The sequence below is a fragment of the Nansenia antarctica genome (genome assembly GCF_963989245.1).
Source record: "Nansenia antarctica genome assembly, chromosome: 4".
In the NCBI taxonomy this organism is placed as follows: domain Eukaryota; kingdom Metazoa; phylum Chordata; class Actinopteri; order Argentiniformes; family Microstomatidae; genus Nansenia; species Nansenia antarctica.
The window spans coordinates 61,624,445-61,637,133 of NC_137689.1; the positions used below are offsets into that span (position 1 = coordinate 61,624,445).

Sequence of the window (12,689 nt, forward strand, 5' to 3'; positions counted from 1 at the left end):
TGGGTTAGGGTTATGACACCTGTAGCGGATTTGAGATCCTAATATCTAAAAAGAAATACAGTTTTCTTATTTTATCAGATTAAAGTAGCAAAGACCACACATTTACATTGACCGCCAGTCAAACTTCTACACTTCTACCACCCAAAAGGGGGTGTGATCGTTCTGATGACAGGGAGGTGATGTATAACTGCTCTATCAATGTATTCCTCTGCCTAATTGCCTAAGATGATAAGTAGAATTCATCCCTAAAGATTTGTTGCTTTGACACCTTCATTCTTTTACTACAGCTAATCCCTTCACAAGCCAATCATGGACGAATGGAACGAGGTAATTTACCACCTGAGCATTAGCTTTATCAAGTTACACAGACTATTTGATATGAGTAAAATGAAAAATGTCCTCACAATCACACAATCTATTTGCAGGGTGCTACTATCAGTACCAGTAATGGTAAGTTATCTTTAAGATGTGTGTTAATAATCAATAGTCTGGTGGTTCCTTATCACACAGGCAGAGGTAACAAGTTCACAGGTGTCATAGACATACCCAGAATAGTGAAGGAATTACTTCCTCGTTTTAAAGACTAAGCATGTAGTGTTCTCTCCCAGTCAATGGAACAAGCTCATGAAACAGAACAGTTATTATATTGGATACTATACTAGAAGCTGGAATGGTAAGATGGTGCCTGTTTCATATGGTATATGCTAACTGTGATGCTTGGGACTGCCCGATTGATGGTACCCCATTTAAGTTGAAATGTAACTATTAGGTGAATTCCACTTGTCATCTACCATGTTTGTCATCTTATAAGGTACAATTTATGATGTATAAGATTAGCTGATTGGATTTCATTGGTGTGTTTAGATAACGGTGTGTCCAGGAACAGTGGAGGAGGCCTTGGTGGTAGTGGTAAGTTCTATAGGCATGGTTGTTAAGCTCTGCCAGTGGCTGGTTGGGTAGAGTTTGCACTGAGCCAATTAAAAGGTACCGGTAATGTAAATTCCATCCAGGTGGTAAATCAAACGTTTACCAATTGAATAGGCATCTGAATATCTGGGATGAATGATCGCTAGATGGGCTGTTATGCTGATCTGAACCTCCTGTCTACTCTTCCACAGGCAGAGGAGCTAGGGGAGGAGGCGGAGGCTTCAAATGCTTTGCTTCAGGTGGTTACATTTAGTACCTAATATAAAGAGTGTTTTTTTATAAAGCCATTTTGTTCTTTGTGTTTTTTATATTAAGAAAAACAGACTAGTTACAGAGAGACATTCAAGCCAATCTTGAGTTGCAATTGTAGTTAGTAAGACTCAACAAAATTCCATTATATGTAGTATGATAATTGAGAGATGTTGCTTTACTCCGGCTGAATGCGTGTTTTCTTCTGAACAGGGAGCACCGATGAGAATGGGAACAAAGGTAAGTGTTGACTGATATCAGAGGTCATACTGTTTCCCAAAAGATTGAAGTCCATAACATGACCCCCCTGGTTGAGACCCTTTCTCAGTAAATAAAACCACCAAAGTAAACCATTGCTTGACAATTGAATGCTTCTAAACCCTGAAGTAATGTAATGTCCTGTTGTCTTAACAGGGGGCGGAAGAGGTGGATTCAGAAGTGGTATATTCAGTTTATCATTCTTTCCTATGTGTCTCTTAATGTGTTGATTTCCCATTGTCTGACATGCTTCTTTGTGATAAGACTTGCTGCAAAACACTTTTCTGTTTTACAGGGGATGGTGATGACATCAATGAAAAAGGTATGATGGTTTTCGTATACTGTAGGATGAAGTGCTCTGTTGCCACCAACTATGCTCATAAGAATGTACTAGTTGAGTTGCTGATGGGTGTGATCTCAAACGTGATTTCCTGGTTTCAGATGGTGAAGATGGAGGTGGAAGAGGAGGCTTCGGTGGAGGAGGTAATTCAGTGGGCGTTTTGTGTGTTTTTTAAAAACGTTTATTTTACCAGGAATTTCCATTGATGTCTGAGGACATGGGGTTAGAGTGTTGGATGAAACTGCCTTGCCGCACAAGTCCATCTCCTTACAGTGTGTCTTGTCTTTGTTCTCCTCAGGCTACCGTGGAAGAGACGAAGAAGTGTTCTCCAAAGGTTCTGTCTTTGAGATATTACCTTATCAATGAATGGTCATGATTGATTTGTTGAAAGCATAACATGATTTGTTGACAAGGTGGCCCAGCCACTCTTGCATTGTTTGGGGAGAACCCTGAAATGAGCTGTGTCCTGATTTCTGCTTCCCTGGTTGACAGGAGAGATGGGCTCCTGCCCTACTTGTGTGCAAGGCTTACTTACTTAAACATGGTTTTTTTGCCGTCTTATTGAGACCTGTTTCCCACATCAGGCTCCCGGGATGGTGAGGGAGGAGACGGTGATGCTGATGGTCAGTATGTTCATACCTGATGGCCATGGGCTCTAAATATTGCAAACTTTCTCTTCTACTGTAAACCGTCTCTCCTGGGTGGTCTAGCTAAGCAGGAGTTTCGGAGTATCTAAGGCCTCCCTTAGGACCTTCTAGGGTGACCTGTGCCTCCCCTCCCTCCTTAGCACCTCCAAGGGTGACCTATGTGCCCCCCACCCCTTCTGAAGAGGAATCTGATGTCTTCGCTCAGTTTGAAACAGGCATCAACTTTGACAAGTATGACAACATCCTGGTGGATGTCAGTGGCAGCAACCCCCCCAAAGCCATCCTGGTGAGTTCCTTCCTGGTGTCTTCATGTTGCCTCAGTTGATGACTTTCACTACCTGATGAGCAAATTTTTTTTAACCAATTTAATTTCACAAATTGTCTTGAATGGTTTACATTTGCTTGTTTGTCTGTGAATTGTTGTATGATCTGAAGGTAAATTGAGAGACCGTAACACTGTCCCCCCATCTCTGTCCCCCCAGACGTTTGAAGAGGCTGCCCTGTGTGAGTCTCTGAACAGGAACGTCACCAAGTCTGGCTATGTGAAGCCCACCCCGGTGCAGAAGCATGGCATCCCCATGATCTTAGCCGGCAGAGACCTCATGGCCTGTGCCCAGACCGGCTCTGGAAAAACAGTGAGTCGCCTTCTACAATCTACACAAAAATGTTCTATATATTGTGTGTTCCAATATTTTGGATGTCATTAATCATTAATGTCATCTATCATTAACTCTTGGCTCTAGCATGTTTTATCAACATGTTTTGAATTCAAGTGCACCCTGCACAATTGCCTTAATTTTCTCTCTTTGTACAGACAAATCAATTAATACAATTGACAACAACAATCTTTAAGGGACTAATGATTGTTTTGCTGTAAACCGCTCCCCAGGCTGCGTTCCTGCTGCCCATCCTGCAGAAGCTGATGGCGGACGGTGTGGCAGCCAGCAGGTTCAGTGAGGTGCAGGAACCAGAGGCCATCATCGTGGCTCCCACGAGGGAGCTCATCGTCCAGATCTGGCTTGAGGCCAGGAAGTTCGCTTTCGGGTGAGGAGGGCAGCCCTTCTAGAATGTGTTATAAAACGTTACAGAGTTTTACAAAGTGTCCTGAACATTCCCCAGTTCTAGGATGAATGCCACATTTTCAGCAAAGCGTGAATGTTGTTTTGCCCAAAGGAACTAAAAATGATGTGACAACATTGTCCCTCTCCTCTGCAGGACGTGTGTGCGCCCTGTAGTGGTCTATGGGGGCATCAGCACCCGACACACCATAACAGAGGTGCAGAAGGGCTGCAACGTGCTCTGTGGAACCCCGGGGAGACTGCTGGACATCATTGGAAAAGGGAAGGTAACCTCATCTACTGTACCTCATCTGACCTGCAGTACACGCTATTGTACACGTATTGTTTAACGTATGAGAGCAGTTGGTGGCAGGTGATCCATATGCCTTTAGTTCTATCTATCCTACCATATCATGTGCTTTTTTTCATATAACTCCTATTTTAGAGACTACACTGGCTTCCTGTTAAGTTCAGAATAGATTTCAAAATCATTCTGCTTGTTTATAAAGCTCTCACTGCTGGCACAGCACCAGAATATCTGAAAGACCTTTTGCTAGCATATCAGCCCAATAGAGCTCTCAGGTCTTCTGATGCTTGTTTTCTCTGTGTACCACATCTACAAAAGAAGAGATTTGGTGAGGTTGCATTCTCATTTTATGCACCCAAATTGTGGAATGCACTGCCAGTTACTCAGCAAATATGTTCAAGTCAAGACTGAAAACCCATCTTTTTAATATTGCCTAAATAATTAAATTATGATTATATAATGATTGGAGCACTTTGAGCTGCAACGTTTGCAGGAAAAGTGCTATACAAATAAAAGTTATTATTATTATTTAACCAACTGCTATAACTGACTGTCCTTTATGTATAGTTGTACAACTAGAGCACTTCATTGGAGTTGGTTACTCCTTCTGGAATAATACAACCCTCTCTCTCTCCCCCAGGTGGGTCTGAGTAAGCTGCGTTACCTGGTCCTGGACGAGGCAGACAGGATGTTGGACATGGGCTTTGAGCTTGATATGCGTAAGCTGGTTGGGTCTCCAGGCATGCCCCCCAAGGAGGACCGCAATACACTGATGTTTAGTGCAACCTATCCAACTAACATCCAGATGTAGGTCTTTCTCTCTCTCTCATGTTTGTGGAAATAACTGAAGTTTACTGCAGATAAACTTATTATGAACAGCAGAGATGATGGTTGTGTGGTAGTATTTATATTGAATGTAGTGATCTGTCTGAGAATGCATATATTGTTGCATTGAGGATGAAGAAAAGGATTTGTGGTTCTATAGGATGGCTGCTGACTTCCTGAAGACTGATTACCTGTTCCTGGCTGTGGGGATGGTCGGCGCAGCCTGCAGTGACGTGGAGCAGGTGATCGTAGAGGTGTCTCAGTATAACAAGAGGCACAAGCTCCTGGAGATACTCAAGACTACAGGTGACTGTCCACACCTCACCATACAGCCTGTTCTATTCCATGCATTACCATGAGCCTGTCCTTCAATTTCTGCCTCCCCTGTATTTCAATCATAATTCTCATGAATAGTTGATCCTTTGGTACAGGTTTCCCAGACACAGATTAAGTAATAAAAAACTAAAAAGGTTCTTCAATGGATATTTTCTATAGAAAGTGTGATAGGACTAGTCCAGGACTAGTGTCAATTCATCTGTGTTTGGGGAACTTGAACGTGATGTCTGAAATGGGTTTTGTTTCTGTAAGGAACGGAGCGCACCATGGTATTTGTGGAGACGAAGAGGAGGGCTGACTTCATCGCCACGTACCTTTGTCAGGAGAAGGTGCCTACTACTAGTATTCATGGGTAGGTGTTCTCTGTCAGGAGAAGGTTTCTACTACTAGTATTCATGGGTAGTTCATCCTGGAGCCAGGCTTCACTTCAAGGAACTGTGATGATGACCATATTTGAATGATTTTTATTCGATGCAATGGATCTAGATTCTAGTAGCCTCATTCATGTGAGAAGTATCAGACTTGATATAAGAGCAATGTCACAATATGAGAGTATCTTAACTGCGATTAGGCTTAGGTAAAGGATTTCATACATTTACACAAAGGTGGAAATAATATGGTATAGAGTTTCTCAACTTCAATGAGGTCTCAGTCTGGTCGTAGTGCTTGGCATTTACCGTCTTCTCACCATCAACAGAGACCGTGAGCAGCGGGAGCGAGAGCAGGCGCTGGCAGACTTCCGCGCGGGCAAGTGTCCCGTCCTGGTGGCCACCTCTGTGGCAGCACGCGGCCTCGACATCGAACACGTTCAGCATGTGGTGAACTTTGACCTCCCAAAACAGATAGATGACTATGTGCACCGCATAGGGAGGACGGGTCGCTGCGGCAACACTGGGAGAGCTGTGACCTTCTACGACCCGAACACAGACAGCCAGCTGGCTCCGGGTCTGATCAAAATCCTCTCTGGGGTAGGTCACTAAGCTAGCACTGCAGCAACCCAAAAGTCTGTCCTCTCTTCTTCTCTCCCCATACATTCCAAGACAATATCAAGGGGGAGGATGCATTTTGAGAAAGAAACGATGAGAGCAGATTCAATTAACAGGAAAAACTATAGGGACATAGGGAAGCACTCAGAATCCAGCAACCACAATCCCAATTCTCTACGTTTCTCCTTAGTGTGCACTTGTTCACTTCCCAGTATGGTGTAAAAGCAATAGATTATGGACCGATCGTCTAAAGTGGCTGAGGAGGTGTATACTTGAGGGAGAAGGATGGAGAATTGGGACTGGGAGAGTGGATTAGCAAGTGATTCAGACAACGGACAGATTTTGAGATTAGGATGCATTTTCTAACATGACTAACTCGATTGGCAGGCTCAACAGGAAGTGCCCAAATGGTTGGAGGATGCGGCCTCCGGTGCCCATGGGACCTCTGGGTTCAACCTTGCCTCCACAGACTCAAGGATGGTGAGCATCTATCAGGCTCTGCACTGGGGGAGATCCCAAATGGATCCCTGGGACCACTCTAAACCTTCACTTGGTGACGTCTGTCAGGCCGTTCCAAGCATCCCATTTAGCATTAACTCAGCACTGGCTTTCTACTGAAGAGTAAGTCACCTGTGCGGTGTTTGTGTTACCAGGAAAAGTTGCACTAGCATAACTTTATCCCTTAGAGGTTCTAAGTACCTGTCAGGTTTGTACATGTTCACAGGGTCCTCTTTTGAAACTGCCAGAATACAGTCTTGCTGTCATCAGTGGAGGCAGAAATCAACATGACAAGCTGATTTTATTGGAATTACCATGATCCTGTCCTGATTTCTGCCTCCCCTGGCTGTCACTTACCAGGCTAACTGACTACATGTTCATGACTCTCAAATCTCTTCCTTGTCTCCAGGGTGGAGCTTCAGCCAATAATGAGTCCAGGCAGCAGCCAGCTGCCAGCGCTGCAGATGACGGCGACGCATGGGAGTGAAACTCAAATGCATCCAGCACCTCTGGAACCATTCTTTTAGTTTCTTGGTTTCTTAGTTTCTTTACCTGTTTCTTGTTTGGTTTACTTTTCCTTTAGTCTTTCTTTTATAGTGTTTGAAGGGGAAAGCACTTTGCTGTCCTGTGGTTGTGACTTTTTGCTGTGTTTAACATTTTAGATTTAACATTTGTGTTTAACATGTTGTGTGTTTAACATTAGGGCTGGGTATCGCCACTGATTTCCCAAAACGATTCGATTCCGATTCACAGCATTCGATTCCGATTCGATCTAGTTACAATATACATTTTTTTCTTGAATATGAAAGAGATTCTCCGAACTAATGCTATAAATGGTTCAAGGAACCCTATAACATGTAGCATTGTTAAACATATCAATGAATTGACTCCAAAGCAGTTACATGAATGTACTTTTTATTTACATATGACTTTGCTTTTGTCCAGCTCATCTCTATTGTCACATTTTTTTAATCCAAAATGCACCCAGACATCTGACTTTAAGCCTGGTGGTGACTTGAGTGTCCCTGCCATCGCCATGTTTTTAGATTTTAGTGTTGAGACCTCACGTTGCGTGAGATATGATAAATTCTTGTAGCGCGATCTCGTTGCGGGTTGAAGCTGCAAGCAAATTTTTTTTAATGGAAGATCGATCTCAGGATTTATGAATCAATAATCGCTCATTTAATGAAGATCGATTCAGAATCGGGAAATCGATTTTTTTAACCCAGCCCTATTTAACATTGTGTAAAAAATTTGTGTTTAACATGAAAATATCCCCCCAAAACATTTTGGGAGGTGTTTGTGAAATAAACATTTTAAAGGTGTATTGTTCCCTATGTGTTTTTATCATAGAGGTGTATACTTTTAATCTGGATTGCCTAGACTACATAATGTTAATCTTAATCCATACATGACGCATCATAGCTTTTTCCTCGCTGATGGGGTCCCATGTCGTGCAGTAGGTGCCCTTTTTTTCTTTTCGCCCCTGCCCTTCAAACAGCCTGAGTCCACCACTGACTAGCTTGTTAATTAATTAGCAACCTCCTCCACATCAACATTCCCACCCGGTCCCTCAGGTCTGCCTCCTCCATCAACCTGACCGTCCTCCCAGCCCGTCTGTCCACCATGGGGTTTAGAGCCTTCAGACACTGCCCCTCGCCTCTGGAACTCCCTCCCCCCCCGACATCAGGAACATTGATTCAATCTCCACATTCAAAACTCACTTGTTTTCGCAGGCGTATGCCCGTTGATTTACTGTTCCCGTGCTGCTCTGCTGCTAGCTATGTTTATACTGTATATTTCTCTGTATTTGAATTTTGCAACTGTTTTTTAAATGTGTTGTACGGCGACCTTGAGTGCCTTGAAAGGCGCCTTATCAAATAAATGTATTATTATTATTATCTCCATGACCTCACCAAACCATTGATACTAGACTAATATAGCTCCAGATACATTTTAGGCCAGGTAAAAGCCTTGATTGATCTTTTGATTGGAAAAGCACACTTTTCTCAGGGATGTAGTAAGCCAATATCTCTCGATATCCCTAATAGGCCTTAGAGATAAATAAAACTAGTCTTACAAAACATAAATGCCACGGGTTTTCAATAAACAATATTTTGGGGGGGTCTTATACCAGTGGTGTGCCGTCAGGGCCAGCAAGGCCTTCTCTGCTGCTTCCACGATGAATTGAGAATCAAGGACCCCAATTGAAATAAGCCAGTGGCTTTCTTGGGTTTTTATCCTGTTAGTTGACCTTGTATGTAATATGTGCTTTCATGTACCTACTTCTGCAAATCTTCTAATAAAGTTTTCAATCCAAAAATCAATCAATCACGCAAACAGGTTAATCACCATGTCATTGAAGTCCAGTGATTTTTGGATGAAGTCCCGCTCAATAGACAGCATAGCCAGGGCGTTCAGCCTATCTTGTCCCATAGTACTTCTGAGAAATTATTTGATCCTCTTAAGTGTACTGAAACACCTCTCTGACTCTGCCGATGTCATAGGGGTTGTGATGGCTATTTACGTCAATTTCAATGTCTCCGAAAAAGTGTTCTGAAAGTGTTCTCAGTAATCATCCTCAAAAGTGACATTGCAGATGTTAAACCCACAAACTCCACACTACTGTACATCACCATCAGCTCCCCTTTCAGTTTCTCTTTGCAGATCATCGGGAAATGTTCACTTGCACTTAGCCAGTCCTTTCGTTGAAACCAAGAAACAGAAAATGTACGTTTTGTCGTTTGACCTTTTGTGTTATTTGAACACCGTTTGGACGATGTGCCCCCTGTCTCTTCACTTCCAATTTTTCCTACATTAACGAAAATGGATGAGAAAGTAAATAATCCACCTCGTTTAGCATGCTAATACCCGCATTTGCCGCTTCACTTCACTACTCTTCTCCCCTACTACAGTCGGCCTGCCCTCACTGTACTGCTACGCCCTGTCATTGGTCAAAAGTCAGCCTGGGCTGAATTAATTTAGCCCAAATTTTCGGGAAATCAATGCGGCGCCAAGACACCTGTCAATCACGATGTGACAACAATGATTGAAAGATGATGCTAGGAGTTTGGGCTGTAAAAAATCAGCCCATTTATATCCTTTTTTTTGTGACTATTCGGTGCTATTGCTGCTCTAGGTTCCACCAAAATCAATCAGTTCTAAGGTTTAACAATTATTATATATGAATTAGCCTATATTATTCAACAATTATTATATTTTAATATTTCTTTAATTTAATAACTTTCTCATATTTATTGTAAAAGATAAGGGGGGGCTTATCCCTGCTAGCCCATTGATACCAGCCGTCCCAGGTGATTTCCCTATCACTGGTGTGCATATAATGCACTTCATGTCGATCTCTGACGCCCCCTTGTGGTCGTTTGGAACGGCAGCATTTTGCGAAATGTCCTTGTTTTCCGCATGCGTTGCATGTTTTCCCCCTCACGTGTTTTCCCCCTCACGTTTCCTCACGATGAGGAAAAGTGCCAGAGCAATTGTAGCATATTTTCTTTGTATCTCCCCTCCCCATATCCATAGCCAAAACATCTTCCCTTAGGTTTCCTTGAGCTGAACTATGTTGTGTTTGCTCCATCCCTGATGCTTGAGTCTCAGCAAGTGCCATGGTTCTACCTAGTGAGAGGAGCTCGGTCAGTGTCATCTCTGATTTCTGTAGTGCTTGACGTCGCAGCTTAATAGATGTGCACGTTTGGATAATCATCGTCTTGATCTCTCTGTCAATATCAGAAAATTCACAGGTTGCTGCTCACTCACCTGGCTGATCTCCCTTTATAATAGGTGGGGTCTGGCCCCGAGACTTCTTCTTCCTATCCATGTATAGCACTACTTCCTGTATGATTTTACTTCCTGTGTCTGGCTTCACAATGCTGGCTTCAGCTGGGGCTTCATTCAGCTCTGGCGTGGCCTTGCCAGGTTTCAGGAACACCCTCGGCACCTCACAGATATCATAGCAGCTCTGTGAGTGGGGTAGAAACAGAGTAGGGTGGTCGTGAGGGTTCCTCTCCATCCTCAGACACCCTCCGCCGGGTAAGGAGAAAAGGAGGAGACCGTAGTCGGGGGAGACGGCGAACACTAGGCCAGAGAGGAGCCTGGAGAGAACCAGACCCTAGGGGCAACAACTGACCCGGGCCAGTGGTGCCACCTTCACGTGACTATTATTATCCCCCTGACTATTATTTCTCAGATGAGAATAAGGAAATTTCCTTTTCTTTTCCTGAATGCACTCTTCCTTTATCTATTCGTTTAAGGTGCCACAAGGTAGCGCTATTAACCAGCAAGATGAAATAACCCTATCCACACATTCACATTGTGCCTACTGTTGTCTCTGATGGATTTAGTACCAGTCAGATATCATTAAATGGATTTAAACAAACTTGGTGGTGGAAAGATGAGATGCTGTCGATGTAGAAAACATACATGTTGGTAAACATAATTGACTCCACCAGACCTCAATGACCCTAATGGTCAATGTGATCACTCTTTTACCTTTCCACTACTGATGTTGACAATAGGCCTACTACATTTGCACATACTGTATATTGCACATTGCACATACCTCTCTGATATAGCCTCTTTTTATACATCTGCACATTACATGATACTATACATAAGCTACCTTAACTGTATACTGGTGGTGTGTGGTGAGTGGTGACCCATATAAAGATTATCTTCTGATGTTGTACATTCAGTCATTTACAACACCTGAATGGTCTCCTGGATTGAACAAATTTTATTTTTAATTTTTTAATTTTGCCATTTAGCAGACGCTTTGAATCCAAAACGATTTACAATTACGAATTACAGGGACATTCCCCCTGGAGTAATTGAGGGCTAAGTGCCTTACTCAAGGGCAAAATAGGATGGTCTCAGGCGGGATTTGAACTCACGACCTTCCGATCAAGAGTCCAATTCACTAACCATTGAGCCACCCCTACATACATACTGCATCTACACCAATGGAGGCTGGTGACTTCCAGAGTTGAGGAGGCCAACATTTTTTCCACTTGCTCGCTTCACTCGCGATGGAATGTTCCCTGTTCTTATAGAAGAATATTAAATTGACTTGTAATAAAACGAAATCGACTACATTAAAAATAAAACTGTTCAATAAATCCTAAATGTTGTCTACCTATTCGATGTATAAATCGCGCCAGAATCACGCCGACTTCCGAGGTCATTTTAAGCAAAAGTATTTGGCCAAATGATTGTCAGGGATAATAGCCATGGGTGTTCTAGACGTGTCCTGCAAAGGACAAGTTGATAGGACACTCATAGCCACTATGGCGAGTGTTTCTTTGACTGAAGTGACTGGCGAATTCTCAAAATGGCTTCATGTGATTGGACCAACAAAATGTCAATCTTTCAGCCCTGGACTCAATGCATGGTGAGGCCAGGCCTCCTCTGCCCACCCATTTTCAGTGATTTGGCCAATCACATTGCCATGAAAAAAATGGCATTACATTGACTTCTATGAGAAACCACTTTCCTGGGGGAGGCCTGGCCTCCCTCAATACAAACGGATAGGGATTCTGGCCTGTAGGTGCTTTACAATTGCAATATTGGGTTTTAGCCATGGAAAACTTCAGATTTATGAACAAAACGGAAATAATATTAATATATATATATGTTTTTTGTTAAATAAATAAATAAAATAAATATAATTATTGCTTTTTTAAATCTCTCTCTCTTCTCTCAAATTATTGGGGAGGCCATTATATGGAGGAGCCTCCACTGCTGTATATAGCTCATAACTGTATACCTCTAAACTGCCGTACATGTACTGTATACTGTACCTATCACTATCATTGTCATGTTTTTTATATCATGTTCTTATATCACTATTTGCACTTGAAGAAGTCTTCTGGTTAGATGCTAAAATGCCTTTCGTTGTCTAGTACTTGTCTAGTACTCTAGGCCTGTGTCTCTAGAAATAAAACCACACACAGGTTACAGCTGTAGGCCAATTCAACCCATGCTTTTATTACATCTGTAGTTGCATAAAACGTTATCTTCTGTTTTATGTTTCTGAGGCTCAGAGAATGACCGACAGTTCCACCACCCATGTGACAGCAGAGACACTCTCTGTGTTCTGGAACACCAGTCCTGGTTGGAGGATCAGTAGAACTTTATGGGTTCAGAGAATGAGACATTCTAAAGATGAAACCTAAATGAAAAATACATCCTTTGGATGCTTACAATGAAGGCGTCCCTTCACCCCATTAAAAAAAGACCAGGCGG

General features: G+C 42.7%; 1 protein-coding gene across 1 annotated transcript; it reads left to right on the forward strand.

The window, feature by feature from the left end:
* Positions 1–1,404: 1,404 nt before the first annotated feature.
* LOC308156213 (putative ATP-dependent RNA helicase DDX4) lies at positions 1,405–6,918 on the forward strand (the record flags this gene model as incomplete). Its single annotated transcript, XM_080529567.1, has 14 exons — positions 1,405–1,416; positions 1,876–1,917; positions 2,073–2,108; positions 2,359–2,401; positions 2,562–2,707; positions 2,904–3,056; positions 3,311–3,465; positions 3,637–3,766; positions 4,427–4,593; positions 4,772–4,917; positions 5,200–5,299; positions 5,645–5,915; positions 6,321–6,413; positions 6,841–6,918. The coding sequence occupies 14 exons, from the start codon at positions 1,405–1,407 to the stop codon at positions 6,916–6,918; spliced, it is 1,572 nt and encodes a 523-aa protein (XP_080385693.1).
* Between the last annotated feature and the right edge of the window lie 5,771 nt (positions 6,919–12,689).